At 44.0% G+C, this 22,934-nt stretch overlaps 1 protein-coding gene across 1 annotated transcript; it reads left to right on the top strand.

The window, feature by feature from the left end:
• Positions 1-213: 213 nt before the first annotated feature.
• LOC144605712 (LIM/homeobox protein Lhx5) lies at positions 214-10,770 on the top strand. Its single transcript, XM_078421219.1, has 5 exons — positions 214-752; positions 2,552-2,775; positions 3,540-3,817; positions 4,680-4,845; positions 9,762-10,770. Exons 1-5 carry the CDS (start codon positions 583-585, stop codon positions 10,145-10,147), a joined length of 1,224 nt encoding a protein of 407 aa, XP_078277345.1. The 5' UTR covers positions 214-582; the 3' UTR covers positions 10,148-10,770.
• Positions 10,771-22,934: the final 12,164 nt, after the last annotated feature.

The raw sequence follows: 22,934 nt of genomic DNA, 5'->3' as shown, positions 1-22,934 counted from the left end.
GACACCGAGTAAACCTAACACCCACAATGGTAATGTGCTGTTTGCCTCCGTATGGCCACAATGTTGCATTCAATCTAGATATGCTATAAATTAAGCGTTTCTATGGCAGCGTGTGCCCGATTGGGCGGCAAAGCCCGTACGCGACGCCAAACGTCACCAAATCTGAATAAGGATGCGCGAATTACAGCTTCGTACACAAAGATGATGGAGACAGCATGAGCTGGGAGAAAAGTCCCGTCCATCCCAGATAGCATGCATCTGAGTTGATTGGTGAATCTGTGAGGATAGCTGCAAGAGGCAAGATCAGCTGCTAGCAGGCGCATCTGAAAGTTAAAGAGGATTATTGTTATTTTGTGTTCGCATTTTCGAGCCCCGGCAAAACTTCAGGGAGTTAAAAAAAAAATCCGTAGCCCTGGCATTCAGCCTCGTCAGGTGGAGGAAAGTAGCAGCGGCGAATCTGACAAGAGGAACTTGAACGGAGCAACTGGATTTTTCGAAGTGCAATCTGCGGTCACTTGAAGTTACGTTTTTTTTTTAAATCCAAAAGGAAAAAGCAAAATTGTGCCCCTGAAGCAAATCACGATGGTACATTGTGCTGGATGCGAGAGGCCTATTTTAGATAGGTTTCTCTTAAATGTGCTCGACAGAGCTTGGCACGTGAAGTGCGTCCAGTGTTGTGAATGCAAGTGTAATTTGACTGAAAAATGCTTTTCCAGGGAAGGCAAGCTATACTGTAAAAACGATTTTTTCAGGTGAGTTCAAATGAAGTTCCGTTCTCATTCTTTCACGACACGATTTTCTTTTAAAGCATCAGCCTGCCTAGTTTGTGCCACAATATGAAACGTAGCGGACCGATGAATGTTGGTTGTGTGGCCATTTGGATTGTTTCGTCTGTTCGTCTATACATAGAGTATTTGTGGAGATAAGTTTAAATAACTCAAACACAATGAAACAGCAACAGTAAATATAGAGCAGGCATTCGCGTTATGGTTTTGATTCTGGCAGAGGCCTACAATAGGATTTAGAAAAGGCCCGTGACTTTAATAATGAACAGCCCAAGTGATGTTAATGTGGGAATGTAATACTGCAATTTAAAATTTACATAAACACCACAACAATTATCCCCAGCCTATCTGATAATTAGTATAACTAGCTCTAATTGTTTCCGGGTCTACTCAAACTTCCGCGCCGCTTCTAACACATACATCCCAAACGGCAGATAGATACACGGGGATTTCAAATGTATAGTAACCAGTGTATGGCCGTTTCATTATCGAAGGGGTACATGATTTCCCACCACCACCACCCCCACCCACCCCCCATCCGCACCCCACCATCACCACCACCCACCCACCCCACCCCTCCCCGAAGTTTAGAAACTTTTAAAGATTTGTGAAGAAATCAGCAAAAGAACTGGCAGGCTTGTGATTCAAACGCAGAATATGTGTTCTTATTTATAAGATAACGAAGCCTTGAATTAAAAACTGATTACAAACTGCAGGGGGCAAGTGTATACCGGGCCTAAGTCAGGTGCATTTACATGGGAACAATGGGACCTTTCTCTACACGACTCCTTCCAAATACAAACTATTCAGTAATATGACTATTCTTTTAAGGTGCCTAATGTAGCAACACTTAAACGTATTTAATGCCTCTGTTGAGCTGCAGATGAACCAATTACACCCCGCGGATAAGACAAAGATGACTTATGATCTCTAATTCTTTTACTAAATCAACGTCATTGTCACCAAAATCGGTCGGCACGGCAGCTGTGGGATTGAGTTCACGGAAATAATGATGGGAATCGTGTCGGGCGATGCATGACTGTTGGTGCTCTCGACTTCCAGCGACTGAGCTTGGATGATGTTGGCCTCGAACCGAGCTCCAGTCCCGGCATCTTCAGCAATGTTTCCGACTCAGAGACTTTCCCTGTTGAAATACTAGTTATCCCAACAGAATCTTAAACTTAAATCAAGCAGTGAGGAAAATGTTCAGAAGTATATTTTTCACTCTCATTTCATTTTAGATACCGTGAGTATATGCATTTCCCTTGCAATACAGCGTTTTTTTACTGAAATCTAATGCGCGCAAGGGTAACATTTTTGCCTGAATTTTTCGACTATTTTTGTTAGAACTTACTTCTGGGTCTGTTTCCACTGATGGATTGCTATCATTTTCCACTCTAATTAATTATTCATAATATTAACATATATTCAAATTTCTACCTTACATTTTTTTTAATCAATCTTAAAACTGTAAGATGCATCCATTGCAATCATGGACCAACACAAGTGATGTTGTGGATTTAATTTAAATGTAGACGCGAACATTTTTCAGTGCACATAACGCCCGAAATGGAATTAGCGTCTTACGAACGGTATTTGGTTCTCCGCAGCCAACCTGGTCAATCAGACGCATATGACTATTTCTAATAATATAAGGTCCTCGTGGTTTTCCTAATTGCACACGTATCTCAATGAGGTGGTAAAGGCTTATTGGACTCGAGATGTGGTATATCTTTACATGCCCCCCCCCCGTTATCTGTTCACAGGCGGTTTGGTACAAAATGTGCGGGATGTTATCAAGGTATTTCTCCAAGTGACCTCGTAAGAAAAGCAAGAAATAAAGTCTTTCATCTCAACTGTTTCACTTGTATGGTTTGTAACAAACAACTGTCGACTGGCGAGGAACTATATATCATTGACGAAAACAAATTTGTGTGCAAAGAAGATTATATGAGCACTAGCAGTTTTAAAGACACCAACTTAAATTCAGGTAAGGCCCGAAGACTGTTAAATAAAGCCAATTGTTAGTGCTTGTGGTGGGCGGGAATTGTTTTGTTATTGTTGTTGTTGTTGTTGTTGTTGTTGTTGTGTTTCTTCCATATGGGATGTCGCTAATTCAAGACGTATTAAAATATCTCCCCCTTTCCCCCCTCCTTCTTGAATCTGGAAAAACAACTTCATACAATCGTCCTCATTTCTTCAAACTCTTTGGCCACATCCCGCGCGTTTGATTTCTGAACGTCAACACACCAGAAGACTTTCAGATGATTTATTACCTTAAAATTGTCACCCTTCGGAATTATCTCCTTGGTTTTAATGTAATTTAAATCAGCCCGCTGCATTTTACAAATAGTACATATTTTAAACATTTTAGGCCGGCTTTCGAGGATCCTGTTATTATTGAAAACGTTTAACTGGATTATATTAAAAAACTGGATTATATAAAAAAATAAATGAGAATAACATACCGTTAAGATTGAATGGGAGATTTACAGGGTTTATAGCATGAAACTAGAAAACCAGAACTTGATTCGGGAAATTGTAAGGGTGCATTTCCTATTGGAAGCATGTTTTAAATTTTGCGAATGATTTTGATCATTACTTCGTATTTTCTTTATCTGAGACAATTTCCCTTCTCGAGCTAAGGGAAAGGGAAGTATTTTGCAATGGTTGAAGCTGCGATCGTGTCAACGGTATTCACTGATTCCTTCCTCAGGCGGGTTGATAACAATAAAAGCCGGTTTTGTCTTGCAGTATCTTCGTGTACGGACCGGAGTTTATCGCCTGATATCCAGGATCAGAGTATAGACGATACAAAAGAAACGGACAACTCAACCTCATCAGACAAAGAGACGCAGAACAACGAGAACGAAGAGCAGACAACCGGCACGAAGCGGAGGGGACCGCGTACCACAATTAAAGCTAAACAGTTAGAAACATTAAAAGCCGCTTTCGCCGCCACCCCGAAGCCTACGCGACACATACGGGAACAGCTTGCTCAGGAAACAGGCCTCAACATGCGGGTTATTCAGGTACCACCACACCGTTGCCTCTATCAACTCAGAATCCCTTCATCCATACACCGTGGCCACAACTCCCAGTTAATTTTTCATGAGCTCGTCCTTGAAATCAAGAAAGGATGCGATGGAAAATTATACATTTGGCATTTTATGTGTGCGAGCAAATATATATTATATCAGTCTGAAGAAGGGTATCGACCCGAAACGTCACCCATCCCCTCTCCTGCGATGCTGCCTGATCCGCGGAGTTACTCCAGCATTTTATGTCTACCTATATATTTATTATACTACTTTTGTATTAAATCGAGGCTCAGTTATTTCGAAGCAACACCAGTGATTGTGGACAGGGGACCGTTAGTACGCGGGTGCTATTTCAAGAATACATGTTTAACTTTTTGAATTGTATGGAGAACGGCGTAGCGTGAACGGGCACGGCCGGGGGGGGGGGGGGGGTGTGGGCATTTGATATTATACTTTCCTGGCCGGACCGCATCCGTACAACCCCAGTCTGCTGCTTTGTCCTGCCCTGAACATGTACAATCAACGCGGTCCGAGATTGGTGCTAACCACATCCATTTTCCCCTTGTAACATCAATCCACCCGGCCCGTCCGACGATGGGACGGGCACGATCTTTACTACGACCCTCAAATGATTGAGATATTGTTGTTTAAGGGAAACACGTCGCACATTGTGAACATTCGGTCTTAAGGTTGCAGTATCTTCATTACAAGGTGGTGTGTGTGGGGTGGGGGGTAGTTCCATCAACAGATATAAGGCGGTTTCTTTGGGCCGGTGGTTCAGTATTGGCGTGGGCAGGTGTGATTCGGTGCGCTTGCTGTATTCCCACTAAAGCACGGGCCATTGTTTTGCCAGGTCTGGTTTCAGAACAGGAGATCTAAGGAGAGGCGGATGAAGCAGCTGAGCGCTCTGGGTGCGCGGCGGCACGCCTTCTTCCGAAGTCCCAGGCGCATGCGCCCTTTGGGAGGCCGCTTGGACGAGTCTGAGATGATGGGGTCTGCTCCCTACAATTACTACGGAGGTACAGTCACACACACACTCACACACTCATACACACTTACACTCACACACTCACACACACACTCACACACTCACACACACACTCACACACTCACACACACACACTCACACACACACGCACAAACTCACACACATACACACTCACACACACTCACACACACACACACACACACACTCACACACATACACACTCACACACACTCACACACACACACACACACACTCACACACACACACACACACTCACACACACGCACAAACTCACACACATACACACTCACACACACTCACACACACACACACACACTCACACACACACGCACAAACTCACACACACACACTCACACACACACACACACTCACACTCACACACATACTCTCACACGTACAACCACATGCACACACACTCACAGTCACACACACACACACACACACACACACTCACACTCACACACACGCACATACTCATACTCACACACTCACACACACACCCACACACACCCCTACACACACTTACACACTCCCACACACACAAATACACATCTATGCACACCCACACTCACAAGCACACACACTCACCCCCACACACACACACACCCACACACCCACACGCACACACACACTCACACACCCACACACTCCCACACCCACAAATACACAGCCACACACACCCTGACACACCCACAAACACACACACTCTCACCCCCACACAAACCGACACACCCACACACACCAAGACTCACACACACGCTCACACTCACACACTCACCTCCACACACACGCACACACACCCACACTCACCCACACTCCCACTCACCCACACCCATTCGCCCATACACACTCTCATCCACACACACTCACCCACACACCCACACACTCACACACACTCTCCCACACACACACCCGCCCACACACACACTCACCCACCCACACTCGCCAACACACATTCCCATCCACACACACACCCACACATACCCACAAACACCCACACACACCCACACATACCCACACGCCCACGCTCACCCACATACACTCCCACCCACACACACCCACAAACACCCACACACACATCCACACACACACCCACACACCACTCACACACACCCACATTCGCCCACACTCACCGACACACATGCCCACACACACACTCACCCACACATACGCACACCCACACGCACCCACACTCACTCACACTCACCGACACCCAAGTACACTCACCCAGACACACACACAAACTCAGACACATCCACACCAGCCCACACACGACCAAAGCAGAATACCAGCACTTGTTTTATTCCCCCTACACTATAATGTTACAATTTCCTCTCACTTCACTGAGATGGCATGAGAAACGTGCATTCATAAGTTGCCAGAAGCTCCTACTTTTGTTTGTTTGATTGAATTGATTGAAAGATACAGCAGGAAAAGGGTCGTTCGGCCCACTGAAGATAGACACAAACTGCTGGAGTAACTCAGCGGGTCAGGTAGCATTTCTGGAGAAAGAGAATAGGTGACGTTTCGGGTCGAGACCTTTCTTCGGCTGAACCACTGAACCATGCCGGCCATCGATCATCTGTTCACACTAGTTCTATGTCATCCCGCTTTCGCATCCACTCCCTACACACTAGGGGGCAATTTACAGAGTGCCGGTTAACCTACAAACCCCCACGTCTTTGGGACGCGGGAGGAAACCGGAGCACCCGGAGGACACCCACGCAATCACTGGGAGAACATGCAAACTCCACACAGACCAGCAACCGAGGTCGGGATCGAACCCGGGTCTCTGGCGCTACGAGGCAGCAGTTCTACCCGCTGCGCCACTGTGCCCCCACTTGCCATCAGAACATCAACCACTAACCACGTCGGATGGGTCATTGTATAACCCGGTTCCAAAAGAGGGCCCATTTACTTCATTAGATGAGGCACTTGTCTGAATTATAGGATTGCTCCATCACCAAATTACATTTCGCGCGAAACCACTTTCTAAAATATTATTTTTTAAAAAGGGGGAGCAAATTATTTTCCCCTGCAAAATGTAGTAGTTTCCGAGTCTTAAAATAATGCACTTATCACTTTGTTTTTGGAGGAGCGGCACAGGACAGATAGGATGTGCGTTAGTCACGGTGCATTATATGAGTCATCTGTTTTTGTGTCTTGTCCACACGCCTTTCACCGCGAGTGAAGGGGAGGGCAGACGTGAACATTTTTGTTTTGTAACCCACGTTAATTATCTAAACGTTTCGCGGAGACGCTTTCATTTATTTTTGCGAGCCGTCCGAGCCACTCCAAGTGTCCATTTGATAAGCGCCTACTTTACCTTGCGAGCATCCAGCTTAAGGTGCTCGGTTGCTATGCCTTTCCTCCTCGTTTTTGTGGCATCTGCACGGGTATTGAGAGAATGATTCGCAGCCTGTTGAGCCCTTTAATCCCCTCCCCTCCCCTCTCCCCTCTCCCTCCCCACCCTTCCCTGTAAGATATTCCGCTCCGGCGCTGGCCAAGTTACGCCCGGTAAAGCTCCGCATTGTGATGAAGCTGTCTTTTTGAAGAGAAGCCTAACCCATTCAGCCTGCACTTTCTCTTGTGTTTCCGCGAACAAAGCTACAGCTGCAGTCTTTTGTCGCTTATTCACCCAGGATTTGTTCCAATTACCCCGAACCCCTTCGAGCATATGGAGAGTCGCTTGCAGAGCGCCACGACTCCGCTGTTTGCCGTTTGCTGCGGCCTTCTGCTTCCTGATTTCAAAGCAGCACCCTCACCAAATTAACCATTTGGCCAAAGAAACTAAATCATTTCACCCTCAATACCTATTATTAAGTGTGCTGCAGAAGTTCCCAAATCTGTCCTTCTCCGTTAAACATGGCGAGTTCAGTTTAGACCGCGGCAGCTCAGTTAACGCAACAAGTTAAATTACTGCTTTGTAATAGATATAATAATAGAAAGACCTTTCCAACAAATCGCTGCAGTCATGTTTTATTGACGCTTCTATTAACTGCAACACTTTACTTGGAACCGATCTTTTTATTTTCTATTAAGAAAATATTTTGGGATATTATTTTAAAATAGCTGTCACAACAAAGAATCGGCGCACTTTCATTTTTCGACACTGCGCCAGTCTCGTTACTTTCAGCAAACTAGAGGCTTTGGACTGACTTCGCGTCGACTTCGCTTTGTCAATCCGAATTTAATGCCAGTGTCAGAGAGTTATATCTATCTCCTGTTTTTAAATGGCGCAACTGATTATTTTAGTCATGGAGAAATGTAACATTGAAATGTGCCCCTCGGACCACCAAACCCACACTGATCATCAACCGCCAATTTACTCTAATCCTACACTAATCTAATCCCACTTCATTCTCTCCCTTGTGGTATCCATTCCCCGGATTCTTACACACTAGGGGCAATTTGCAGCGGCCAATTAACCCACTTACCCGCACATCATTGGGATGTGTGGGGTTGGACCGGAGCGCCCGGAGGAAACCCATGTGGTTACAGGGAGAACATGCAAACTCCACACAGCCGGCACCCGGGTCACTGGCGTTGTGAAGCGGCAGTTCTACCAGCTGCACCACTGTGCCGCCCTTAGTTCGGATCAAAACCTTATTGCAACATACAATGTCTCGTAGGTATACAAAAGGAATAATATTTTTGGCTAGATTTCATTAACATGAAGATTACTGACCATCATAAATTACTGACCATCATAAAACACACACCTTAGTGTTTTTCCTTGAATTGTTTATAAACTTTCAGCAAACTGGTAGGATATCAAAATCGCAGCTCAAAGAACAACAAAATTAAGTACCGTCAACAAGTTTCAAATTGAAATTATGAATTATATTAAACATTATCTCTTTGGGAACTATACTATCGTATCATGCACAATAAGTGATCTTCTAGATAAACAGACAGCGAGGACACATGGACTAATACATTGTTTACCTTAGTATATGCTTTATTTTAGACATAATGTAACGCGCTATGTAACCAAGACATATTTCTTTAGTCACTGGCGCTTAAATTGACGGCTTCCGATATTTACTAAAAACTAGTAATTGTTCCATCTAAAAATCTTCATACAAATGTTGCATACGTTAGTAGTAATGTGTTTTTTACTTTAGCAATCAGCCTTTCCAGCATAGGAAGCAACATTTCATTTGGCAGGTGGAAGTCAATTGACTAACGTTACTGTAATGTCAGGAATACTGGTTAAAATGATCATTATAAATAATGATCCAAGAAATCACAAATCATGTGTGTTCACACTATGTAGAATGAGGAGACAGGAAAGGAAGAACACTGTCTGTATGATTAGAAAACCCTAAAAGATACAAACGATGTCTTTTTTTCCCCCCACCCCCTAAGGATGTTATCCAGAAATTGTTTACAAAATAGGGTTCACTTGGACGGCCCTGAGCCGGACATTGAAGGCTTGTTGCAAAGTGTTATTAAAGAAAAGTCAGCGTCATACTTTTGAGCTGCATTTGCAAGTTACAGCATGGACTCACACTCCTGAGAGTACAGTGAGTGGGATTTAGTTGTCGGGTTGATTGATGAGGTGCACCAAGCCATCACTAGACAACTATGTCAAGCCGCTGCATTTTAACTGCTGGTAATATTTTGAGCAGAACTCAAATTACATTTTCCGACACCATCTTTTCGATTTAAAAGTTACAATGGTCGGTGGGGTGGGGCGAGAAAGACTCCCCCCTGAATGCATCTTTTGTTTTTGAATGCTCCGTGAAATCAGTTGGAGTTTCTCCGTCTGGATAAATCTTTCGCTTATTTATTTATTTTTATGTTTTACTTACTCTGTAAAGCGTGTTTGAGTTTCCAGGAAAGCGCTATATAAATTAAATGTATTATTATTATTATTATTATTATTAAAGCTAAACTTCTCTGTTTATCCTTCTGGTGCAGAATACCAAGGAGATTACTATGGCCCGGCTACAAACTATGACTTTTTCCCGCATGGACCTCCGTCTTCGCAAGCACATTCCCCGGCAGATTCTGGCTACATGCAGTCCTCAGGACCCGGAGCGACCTCACTCGGAGTGCTGGAGCCTCCCCTATCCGCCCACCACCCTCCCACTCTCGGTGGCAGCGAAAACCAAAGGTATACGGACATGATCTCCCACCCCGGCACTCCCAGCCCAGAGCCGGGTATGACCGGACCTCTGCACCCGATCCCTGGAGAAGTATTCAGCGGAGGACCAAGTCCGCCTTTCTCCATGTCGAGCAACAGTGGTTACAGCGGGCCGCTATCACATCCGAACCAGGAGATGAACGAGACTGCGGTCTGGTAAAGCGGATTGGGCCCCACAGTGAATCCACTCCCCCAGATGGGTGGGGAGACCCGCCCCACCAAGCTGGCATTGGGTTACTCAACTTTCTGCTCTTTGAAACCCTCTGCTAAAAAAACATCCCAACCCCCCCCCCAAACAAAACCCTCCTCCACCCCTCCCCCCTCCCCCCTCCCTTCCCCTACCCCCTCCCCTCCCCTCCCCTCCCCGCAGAGGCAGAGGTGAGATGACCTATTGCCAACACCATCTCATGCAAGTGACCTCAAGGCGAGAAAGCTGGTGGCGCGCACGCATAGTTTGGTGGCGCGCACGTCGGCGGCGCGCCCGGGAACGCGCAGTGGCAGAGAGAAGCGGCGCGCTCCGCAGTAAGTGTGGGACGAAGGCACTGGATATTAATAGAGTTACTGATTCTGTTGTCGATGTGAATAAAGATCGTTTTATTAGTTTTCACCCGCCATCATCCGACAATCCATCTTTCCATCAGTCATAGAGAGAGAACCTGGCATCGATGATGATGACAATCACTTTTAGTGCTCTTTGGGTAGTTAGTTCGCATCCCACCATGGCCCCCCAGTCACCTTGTCCCCGTGTGACATCTTTCTAAATTTCTTTAATTAACTGTAAAATTGTCACCATTGATGTTAAAAAAGTAAAACTTGAATAAATATCCCTTTTTTACAAAGAGTGAACAGAAAACTTTATTTCGGGAGTGCTTTATTCTGAACGTTGCTCTGTTAACTGCATTGGGTGATAAGATTGGCCGTGAGTATGTGTAAAACACCATCCGACATAGTGTATAGCAACTGGGGTTCGTGGCTGCCGGCCGGAGCAGATGTTAGAATCGCTGCCTCCCTTCAGGCAAAGCATGCAATGGGTAGAAATGAATAGATCTGATGTTTAATCTATCATTAAAACACGTAGCTTGAATGCACATAGATACTGGATATAGTGCAGTGGATGTTGATTATACAATTCGAAATTAAACCCTTGAAAATATATCCAGCAAGGCTGCTATTTTTGCAATCTATTATAATACTCACTCTCTCGAAGACAGCAAGAGCAGTCACAATCCCTTCTCATGACTTCACTGCCTGCCTTATCAGAACGAAACAAATGAGAATAAGCAATAATTCAGCGCGATGCTCATGCATAACCTTGTGACATTAAATATATCCACATGCCAATATATTTGTGATCGGAATGGTTTAACATCTGTCCCTTATAAATTGATCACAACTTGCCCTCAGCTTTCATGGTATTTTACAAGATGCAAGACTACACAAATGTGCGTTGACACAAACGGGTTTATATTGGAGTTGGTTTAAAACTCCTACTTGCCGTGCTCATTATACATTGCGATTCCAACAAATTAATTCCAAGGTTTCATCTTGCATCTATTGTACGAATCATTAAATTGTCTTAAGTGTTAGGGTCAGCTCAGGAATTGAACGCAAATTGCTGAGATCTCATTCAGTCAGCTTACCTGAAGCACATTTTTGGTTACCTGCCTTTTTAATAAAGCAAAAAATACAAGTCAAAAGGTGGCGGAGGGCAGAATTAACGGTTAATTAAACCATCTCCCCTCAGTAAGAGTTTTAAATAGCACGGCTAAAGGGTTTCTCCTGAGAAATAATTATATGAGCGACCGCTGCAAGTTTCCCACTTCCGATCTTATCAGTTTCTGTTTCCACAGTTCTCTTTCCCTGACATGATATATAACTAATAATATATATTTTTTGGAATTGAAATAATATGAATGCCCATTATGAATGTAATTTTTAGTCACAGTGCAGAATAAGACGCCTGTTTAATTTAAAGATACAGTACAGAGGCCAACTGCTAACAGCGCTCTGTTGTCACCATTAACATAATCGTTCTACTGATATTTCTTCACATGACGTATATTTAATATTTAAGTGTAATTTCCGCCAGAATCTTTGCAATCCACTTTCCCGTTGGACGCATTCATTCTAAGTCTTTAACCGTGTTGGGTTTATCGCCAATGAGCCATCAATCAAATGAACCCCAATGGTGTGTATGAAAAGGGAATATGCGATAAGCTTTACAAAGACTAATGACTCATATGTACATTATCCAAGTGTCGCATAAATGATCTGACCCCCAGTTTGCAGAGGGAACCCCAACCTTTTAATGGCCGATTTCTGTTAGGTGCTTGGGTATTTCAGTAAACCAACACCCACCTTAACTTTAATCTGCAAATTTATGTAAATCCTTTTGCACCATGATTGGGCGCCTTAATACAAAGACATTAATGATCTGATAATGTTTTGGTCTGAGGGGAAATAACTACCTGCTCCAAATTATTAACTGTTCAAACTATTATAATCCAAATTGAAAGAACCACAGATGGAAAGGCTGTGGAAAGTGAATTTCCCGAAAAACATAAAACGAAAATAAAAGACAAATGTTGACTGAAGGTTTATTGTTTACAGTTTGATTTCCAAAATGGTGACACATATGTGGTCCACCTAGCCATCTGATCCAGAGATGCTGCTTGCCCGCTGAGTTATACAGCATCTTGTGTCTTTCATTGGTATGAACCTGTATTTGCAGTTCCTTGTTGTGACATATGTATGAATCGGATTCCACTCTCAGGCCACACACGTGTGCGTGTGTGCACACACACTTTTGATGCCGGTGTGAAGTTATGCTTACGGCCACCTCTCCTCGGTTAAAGCCGAGATTCTCCTCACCGGTATGGTGTTCAGCACGGTTCTCCAGACTCACGTGGATAGTCCCAAAGAAGTGATTCTCCATTTGGTATGACCTTGACTGGTTTTTTTTAAATTGATTTCAAACCGTAATAACTGCTTGTCTGCATTTGTATCACATGTGGGTGAGCGGGGAGGGGGTTGGGGAGTGGTGGTAAAGGGGGGGGGGGGGTATGTGAGTAGGCCTGTCTGTGTGAGATAGAGGGAGCGTGCAGGAGATGAACGATATTAGTGTCGACTGTGAATGTATTCTATACAAGTGTGCATCTGTTCACGCACACCACCATGTCTTTATTGTGTAAACTGTGCACACATTTGTACATTTGTGTGCATTATATATCTGCATACTGCTGAGTACATTGTGTGCAGTGACTATAGTCTGTGCGCTGGCGCTTGTTATGAAGAGGTTCCGTATACATTTTAAGCTTTCGGTGAAAAATAGCAGGATTCAGTTTTGTCGACTTTCTATAATTAATGACCTCAGTTGTAATAGGATTTTGCAGCCTTTGGCACTGACTGGAAACACCTTTTTGCATAAGATGTAGCATACAATAGGGAGCTGCCTCTTGATTTATGGGTTCCAACTCAGGAATGAATCTCCCGGGTAGCGAGCCAGGAAAATGCATCAGAAAAGACACACACAGCTTTTGTGTGGATTTTTTTGTTGTTTGTTTTTTGCAGATACCTGAACATTGATACCCACTCGGACAAGAAAAGCAAATGAGATAGGGGGGAAAAAACAAAAGTATTTGTCGATATTAATAGCATTTCGGGGTTTTTTTGCGGGTTATATTGCTTAAGGATCCTTAACAAGGAGGAGGAACTCACCTGAACGTGTATCAGTCGCTTATGTTTTGTGTTTCATCTGCTACACCACTATGCATTAATCAAATGCAAATCCAAAAGAGGTCATTTGCAATGCCTAAAGGCTGGTTTAAATTCCTAATATCCCTACTCCTGGGCCATTGATAGAACTGCATTGAAATGTATAGCAAATAAAATTATCCCTATCTCGTTTGGAGTTCTGTAATTATGTTTCTGACATTCCCTTGTATCTGTGGTCTGAGTTCAGGTGTAAGTTCCCCCTCCTCCCCCCCCCCCCCCCCACCCCCCCCCCCCCCCCCCCCCCCAACCCCCAAATATTTTTTTACTTGGTTTACAGCGTACATGGGCTTAACCATAGAGACATAAGAAACTGCAGATGCTGGAATCTTGAGTAAACACAAAATGCTGGAGTAAGTCAGCGGGTCAGGCAGCATATGTGGAGGGAATACGTAGGCGACGTTCTGGGTCGGGACCCTTCTCCAGGCTTAAATATAACTGGCATTTTGTTTCGGGGATGTTTCATAATGCACCACGTTTATTGTCTGCGCTTCCGACCTGTTTGATGTATTTGCTAGCTGTATGGGGAGAATGTTGTTTTACCTGCCGTTGCTTTGCGCACAGTCCATCTGAAACTATTGCGAATTGGCCACTCAGACAGGCACACCTTTGTTTTGCCGATCGTGCCATTGTAATGCCATGTCCGCCATCCGTTTGTATCTTCAGGTACGGTAAACACAATGAATGGTCAAAGAATGCCTGTTGGTTACGAAAAGAGACGGCATGTTATGTATCCAGTGATTTTCAAAAGCTTCATATTTTGGTGCGAGTGGAAAATGAACCAGTGGAATTCATCGCCTATATATATTTACACCGCCCAACGCGCCCTAGTACGATGATTCAGGTAGCGTTGAGTTTGGGTGGTGCGGTGAATTTAAGAGGTCACAGTTTTCACTTTTGTTCTGGTGTACCCCATGTGTAAAGTGGGCCCTGATGCTCAGTAATGTTAGAGAGAGGAATCCGTGAGCATTTGGTACAAGGGGCGAGTCTACTGTCGTTAAACTTGGATTAAGATGCAGGTTGGGCGATCCAAAGGGGGGCTAGACTTGGTCTAGTGGTCAGTCACGGCGTGCAGGAGCTAATTCAGCAGTGGGATAAACCATTCCCTGTTTGTTTGGGGTGTTTGGTTGCTGCATGTTGATTGATTCGATCCATGCAGGTCAGCACAAAGCACTGTGGATAATAAATCATGTAATTATGGCGGATTTCATGGTGAAGCAAATACCAGAGTCCCCATTAATCATTGGTAATTGTTAACTCGGAAAGTTAATGCTTGGATAACCGGGGAGCCCGGCCACTTCAACCGGAGTAATTCTCTCACTCATATAGTGTTTAGTCAACACTGTAGGAATGTATTTCTCGGAATAAAGATCTCCTCGTTTTCACAAAGTTCAAATACAACCAAAAAAACCTGTAATCCAGAAATGAACATTATGATCTAATTTAGCAATACATTAGAATGTTGCACGGGGTTGGAAGAATTAGTTTCTCCAATGAATAGTCTGAACAACTAACTATAACACGATTTATTCACAAAATGCTGGAGTAACTCAGCAGGTCAGGCAGCATCTCGGGAGAGAAGGAATGGGTGACGTTTCGGGTCGAGACCCTTCTTCAGACTGAAGAAGGGTCTCGACCCGAAACGTCACCCATTCCTTCTCTCCCGAGATGCTGCCTGACCTGCTGAGTTACTCCAGCATTTTGTGAATAAATCGATTTGTACCAGCATCTGCAGTTATTTTCTTATATAACTATAACACGAGCTGTTCAGTTTATTCATGTCGGCACAAGTCGCGGAAAGAATCGTGGCTTGAAGCAGTGTTGATATGATATGCAAACAAAACGATGCACTGGAAAGAGCAAAGAAGCGAAATGCAATATATTATGCGTTCCTCGATAAAGCAAATCGTTGTGGTGTTAAATTAAACAGCCCCTTCCTTATGACATGAGACTGGACCCTTCGTTGTTTTGTTGGTTAATGTGTAAAGTCAAAAAAGGTCGCTCTTTGGCAAGAACTGCAAGTGGCCGTTTGGAAAAGAAATATCGGGGTTCCCTTCCTCATGTGACAATCAACTCCAGAGGTCACTTGGCAGAGCTGTAAAAGAGGAAATTAAGACCATTCTACAAGTCGGGGAGCTTCCACCGGGCTGTGTAGGAATCAATTATGTTTCTTCGTGATTCCTGCAGTTATGTTTTACTAAAGGTATGGGCACGTCAGAATTTTTCCAAGTCCAACTTTCTCAAATATCAATGTAGGAAGGAACTGCATATGCTGGTTTACACCGAAGATAGACACAAAATGCTGGAGTAACTCGGCGGGACAGGCAGCATCTCGGGATAAAAAGAATGGGTGACGTTTCGGGTCGAGACGCTTCTGAGGCTCTAAAGAAGGCTCTCGACCCGAAACGTCACCCATTCCTTCCATCCAGAGATGATGCCTGTCCCGCCGAGTTACTCCAGCATTTTGTGTCTATCTTTTCACAACTAACGTGTATCGCAGAGCCTGCAGCATTAATGTGCGGTCGCTTGTTTTACAAACAGCGCTTTACTTAATCCAGAGTCAGTCGTGGACGGTAAGCAAAGTAAATGGTGGAGTCCTCGTGGCCAATCGGCCAGCAATGGTAGCGTCCTGAGCAACAGAGACATTCCTGGAATTTAGAAGGATGAGATGAGATCTTATCGAAACGTATAAGATTATTAAGGGGTTGGACACCTTAGAGGCAGGAAACATGTTCCCAATGTTGGGGGAGTCCAGAACAAAGGGACACAGTTTAAGAATAAGGGGTAGGCCATTTAGAACTGAGATGAGGAAAAACTTTTTCAGTCAGAGAGTTGTGAATCTGTGAAATTCTCTGCCTCAGAAGGCAGTGGAGGCCAATTCTCTGAATGCATTCAAGAGAGAGCTAGATAGAGCTCTTAAGGATAGCGGAGTCAGGGGGTATGGGGAGAAGGCAGGAACGGGGTACTGATTGAGAATGATCAGCCATGATCACATTGAATGGCGGTGATGGCTCGAAGGGCCGAATAGCCTCCTCCTGCACCCATTGTCTATTGTCTATTGACTCGGTGGGCCGAAGGGCCTATTTCAATGCTGTATATCTGATCAGCACCACGGAGAGCCCCGAACAGCCGATGGAATCTCATCACCAGCAATATGTCAGTGCACGCAAACTGGAGCAACAGCGCCTTACAATCCGCTCGGTCTTACAACCCAACGGTATGAACATTGAAATCCCCAAGATTAGGTAACCTACCTGCAAATACTCCAAAGAAGGGTCCCGATCCGAAATGTCACCTATTCATGTGCCGCCACAGAGATGCCGCCTGACCTGCTTAGTTACTCCAGCACTTTGTGTCTATTTCTGTAAACCAGTACCTGCAGTTTCTTGTGTTTCTCAGTACATGACACGACCTGACACGATTCAAGTTTGATCCGACCACCTTTTGAATCAAAACGATCATTGCAATCTGGTTCAATTTGGTTAAATCTCTCACACTTTAATGAAGAAAGAACTCGGCCGTGCGCTACTGGATTAGTACGGGTGTCATGGTTTACGCGGAGAAGGCAGGAGAATGAAGTGAAGAGGGAAAAAGGTAGGCCAGCCATAATGGAACAGTGGAGTAGACATGATGGGATGAATGGCCTAATTCTGCTCCTATAATTTATGAACTTATAGATTGTTTTGCTTTGTTTTTGTGGGCTATTTGCCCGTGCTTCATGCAGTTTGGTCAAAATGCACAGCAACAGTCCAGTTCAATGTTTGGAGGCCAAATCCTAAAGTAACATCACAAATTTCCTCCAGTTGATGCATCTGGTCCATCAGGTACAAAAGAGGAATTACAACAAGTGAACCTTGATTAGATAATACCATCCATGTCTGTGTAAATGTATATGGCAGTGAATGCTTTGGTATTTCTTCCAGATGTTTGCTTTTTTGACCACCATGGCCAATGAAGGTGATTAAATCAAGTGAAAATGTAGAGATAATCAAATGGCCCTATTATTGAGGGCTAAATAGCTTTCCATGTTTCAAACCTTCCAAAATAAAGCACTCCAAATGCAGAGTCCAACCTGAGAATATCATGCCAATAATGTTTGAGATACAGGTCTACCACCGAGTTTCCGGCATCCTTGGTTCCAGAGCCTTTCTGGATTATCCGTTTTGCTGGACCTGCAATGGTCACGGTCTCCGAGAGGAGACGAGCGATACCGGAATGGCCCACCAAGGCTGTCGAGGGGCCGGGATAGCGGCCCGCAAAATTGGCCTCGTAAGTCGGCTATGGGAACCGATCTGCAGGTTCCAGCCAGGCCGGAGTTCCAGAGCCTCAGCCACACGGAGCACATTGGACCCACCAATCGGCTGTGGAAGTCCTGATGTCAAGATCGGCTGCCTTAGGTGCCCAATTTTCTCGGGGAACTTCCAAGGGGAGATTTCAAGTGCGCTCTCGTCATTTTGTCCGGATTAATGGAGATGCCGGACTACCAACTTGCCGGAAAATCGGCGGTGGACCTGTATAATGATCAAAACAGGTGGACAGTTTCTCTGGTCGAGCCTCCTCTGTGGACTCTGTGGACACACATTGACAGTGACCCATCTGCCCTCCTGGCACCAGTTTAAAATGGATCTGAGCTACATGCTCAGCAAGGGCGTGGCCACCCTAATATCATTTAAGAGCTGGTACTAGTGGGCTTGTTGTGACGGTCCATCGTGAGTCCCGGAAACAAACTGCTGAGGCATCCACTAAACTACTCCTGGGCACTTTATTAACACTGAATGGAAATTAAAATATTGCAGGTGTTGGTAATCTGAAATAATGCATTTAATTCTGTAAATTCTGGAAATAATACACAATATGTGGAAGAAAAAAACAGAATGTTCTAAAGACCATAATTCCAGCTAAAACTTTAATCGCTGTTTCCCTTTCCACAGATGCAGTCTGATCTGCTATTTGTTTCCAGCATTCACTGGGGGTTTTTTCCAACCTATAAATAGTTGTGAGATGTTTCAAACTTATTTGCAAATGATGAATCAAAAGCAAAAGGAAGCAACATTCAACCTTCATCTGCTTCTGTTCAGAAGTTCTCTTTGATAGAGAATGAGGTATACCTCATTAAGAAAAACCACAACGTGCAGGAGTAACTCAGCGGGTCAGGCAGCATCTCTGGAGAACATGGATAGGTGATGTTTCACATCAGGACCCTCCTTCAGACTGATTGAAGGGGTGGTGAGATAGGAAGCTGGAAGAGAGGAGGCACGCCTGTTAATAGGTGCATGCAGGCGAGCAGAGGTTTACTATTAGTCTTTGCAAATTCCAATCCAGAACTGCCTCCAGGCATTACAGCACACAGTGCAAACTCAGGATGAAGAATTTCTCACTCTTAGCATTCTGGCTCTCAGAAGTCAGATCTACAAGGAGTTTGCAGTCAAATATCTACCTTGCATCAAGCCCACAACCAAATAATTGTATTCATGCCAAAAGTACAGTGTGTTTCAGCCTCAGAGTTTATGCTGTAGTTTGAAGGTGAGAATGAAATCTTAAATCAGCACAAGTGGAGAATTGTTTTAACATACACTTTCATTTAAAAAGATTTATTAGAAACTACACCTTTGCTGATAAAATGGAGAATGGACTGAAGTTTGGACAGTTATAAGAAGTATAACAGCATCCTACTGTACTTTAAAGGTCACTCAATGCATAAGTATCTGACAGTTAGTCAAATATCTGCAAAGTCATGATGCCATTAAGGTCTTTTTTTGTGGAATTTATTAACATCAAACAACATTGGCAAAAACCGAAGCACGTTGTCCACATATCACATATGGTGAAAAATTGGGACTGGGTGATACAAGAATTCATTCTCCATAATGGTGCACCTCACTCCTCACCACAGTATTCAGTCAAGCTCTTCCATAATTGTGCAGAGAGACCACTAAAATGAATGAATGGATGAATAGGTTTATTGGCCAAGTATGTGCATATACAAGGAATGTGCCTTGGTGCTCCGTTCACAAATGACAGCGCAAACATACAGTTAACAATTAAGAATAAAGCATAAACACATCAAAATAATAAGGATACAACATTACGGTCTAAACATGTGGGTGAAAATAAACCAGAGCAAAAAAGAGACTACAGACTTTGGTTATTGAGTAGAACTACTACTCGTGGAAAAAAAGCTGTTTTTATGTCTAAAAGAATGTGATATGTCATTAAAAAATGTGATCGAGTCTGTTATAATACTTAACTAAGATTCTTCCTTTCCGATTGGAAACTGTATGGGCCAGAGCTCGAGCTGCCTTACCAAGCAGGTCAGAGGGTTAATATGGAGGAGAATTTTCAAGGCAGTGTTGTTTAAGGAGCTCTTTCACAGGTTGTGTTGATCTGAATCTTTGCACAGATGACTGATCTGGTATTATTTGTTGCTTCCTTATCACTGAAGTGTGACATCTACTGACAACTAGTAACTAAGCTATAGGGGAGAGGTTGGGCAGGCTGGGACTTTATTCCTTGGAGCACAGCGTGACGAGGGGTGATCTTCGAGACGTATTAGATCATGAGGGGAATAGATAGGGTCAATGAACAAGAGTCCTTTACCCTGAGTAGAAGCATCATGAACCAGGGGGTATAGGTTTAAGGTGAGGGGAGAAAGTTTTAATAGGAACCTGAGGGGCAACATTTTCACATGATGGGTGGTGAATATATGGAACGAACTGCCAGAGGAGGTAGTTGAGGCAGGTACTATCATAACATTTAAAAGATATTTGGATAGGTACGTGGATAGGAAAGGATTGGACCAAACGTGGGTAGATGGGACTAGTATTCATGGGGCATTTTGGTCAGCATGGGCAAGTTGGGTCGAAGGGCCTGTTTCCATGTTTTGTGACTATCTGTAGTTACTTTTCTAAGACTGCTCTGGCATTGTCAGCCTTATTGATATCGTAATTGTTCCAATAAGCCTGCTTTTGGGAGCTGAAGATAGGAAGAATAAGTGGAGATGTTGAGAAGGTGTGTGGTACGCAGCAAGCAGCCATGAGAAGAGGATGTAGTCAGCCTTGCCCACATCACGTTGTCAGGGGGGCACATCTCAGACCTCCGTTCCACAGAATAGCAACATGTCAGGTGCCAATGCTTAACAGATGATCCATAGTAAATGGATACTGAGGTATGTCATCTGCTGCTGACCGCCTCAACTGGAGCCTCAAACCAGGACGTTGCAGGCATGATCTGTTGAAGTCTCGGTCAATCTGAATCCCAACTCTTATCCAACAGGACATTTCTATGTTACAGTGCCATCAACACCCATATTGCTCTGACTAGGAAACCACCAACTCTCACCATATTAATGAAAACAACTATTTTTCTTCCAAAAAAAGAGTGAAATAAAGACGAGAGATATAAAACTGCTGGCATTGTAAGCTTTCCACGTACCAAAATGCAATGGACTGATGTGTTCTTCCCATCACCATCTTGTATCATTATTAATTGCAAGAAATTCCATCCATGAATATTTCCCTGCCTGAGAATAGAGGCAGATCATGATGTCCATGCCTGGCCCTCTGGCAATGGTTGAGATTCATTCTTGCTGCAATAGTTCTCTACATCAAATATAACATAAAGTGCTGGAGTAACTAATCATCTCTGGAGTAAAAGGATGGGTGACTCAGGTCAGGACTCTTCTTCAGACTGAACATCTCAGACTCTCCAGCTTATGTCATCAAATCGTCAGGATGCCACCTGGACTCTGAGTGTCATGAAGAATTCCCATCAGAAACAGCCGTGGCAATAGTCAACAACCAGTCATAAAACACAGGACATATCACCAAGCAAACTATACACTCGAGAAAAGCCTCTGTTGTTTTGTCCATTGCAGCATGGTACTGATTGCGTTTCCGATGTGCGGTTATTTGCTGCATAACGTTTACGCAATGAGGCACATTTCCACATGAGTTGCACGTGTGGTAACTAACAGGAGAGGGAGAGAAGGAAGATTAATATTAACCTTTAGCTCTCTAATTTCTAGAACATTTTGAGAAACAATTCAAGTGAAATATTCCTCCAATTTCCAATAATCCATTAGTCTTGCAATCTTTATCAGCATCGAATTGATTCCCTTTGGTCCAACCAAGTGAGTCTTCAAATTCCGTGCACTCACTTCCTTACAAATATAAACAACAAACCAAGTCCTAGAAATGACTATAATCTCTATTCTATCTGTGTACAATACATTACGGAAACCTTGAAGGATCAGACCTCCGACGCTATCCCTTATTTGATCATTTATCTATCCTCAGAGATCGTACAAAATCTCTCCTCTGTCAACAAACTTGGGAGATGGAAGATTGCTGAGTTACTCTTGAAGATTCTTCAGATAGCTGTTGAGACTGACCTTGAGTAGCTTTGAATTTGGAGGACCCGAAATGCAGACTGCAGCACCTCATCATAGACCAGCACAGGCTGACATACTTACTAAATACGAGGGGAAAAAAACAGCAATTAAATAATGCATACCATTAAAGTAGGTGTGGTGGCATCCTGAGAGGGTAGTTCAGACAACTCTCCTCGTTGGTACTTCACCAGTACCATAGCTGCCTCTGTCTTATTTAACTCTCTGTCTACACATTCCCTGACCAAAAGAATAGTTTGGCAGCTGCCTGTGAGTTTGCTTCAGGAGCTCGGCCCTTGAAAGCAATTTTTGACTCTTCAGTAAACAATCTTGTCCTCTGAAGAGTGGACATCTATACCATGCCCATTCTATACACCATGCCGCATCCATACCTGTCTCTGGTGCCCGCTGATGCACCATATGAAGTCCTCACCTCTCAGACATGCTGCAAACTACGCATGCTGCCACTCAGCGAGCAAGCTCGGATGGAATGAAACTCCCCCTTCCTGTCATGGCGGAAGGTGATGTTATTTGTGGCATCCGAAATTAAGGAGTAGTTCAGTGGCTGGTGACAGAAGCAGCAGATTATCACGGGGCTCGAAAATATTCAGGGCAAAAAGAAAAGGGAAAAATGTGAGGAAGCTACAGAAATGGGCAGAGAAATTGCAGATGGAGTTTAATCCGAGCAAGAGTAAGGTGGTGCGCGTTGGGAGGTCAAATGTAAGGGGGAAATATACAATTAATGGCATGAGCATTGATGCACAGAGGGATCTTGGAGTCCAAGTCCACA

Source organism: Rhinoraja longicauda, chromosome 25 (assembly GCF_053455715.1).
Source record: "Rhinoraja longicauda isolate Sanriku21f chromosome 25, sRhiLon1.1, whole genome shotgun sequence".
Classification (NCBI taxonomy): Eukaryota; Metazoa; Chordata; class Chondrichthyes; order Rajiformes; family Arhynchobatidae; genus Rhinoraja; species Rhinoraja longicauda.
The sequence above is the reverse complement of the archived record's forward strand: the minus strand, read 5'-3'. Positions and strand labels throughout refer to the sequence as shown.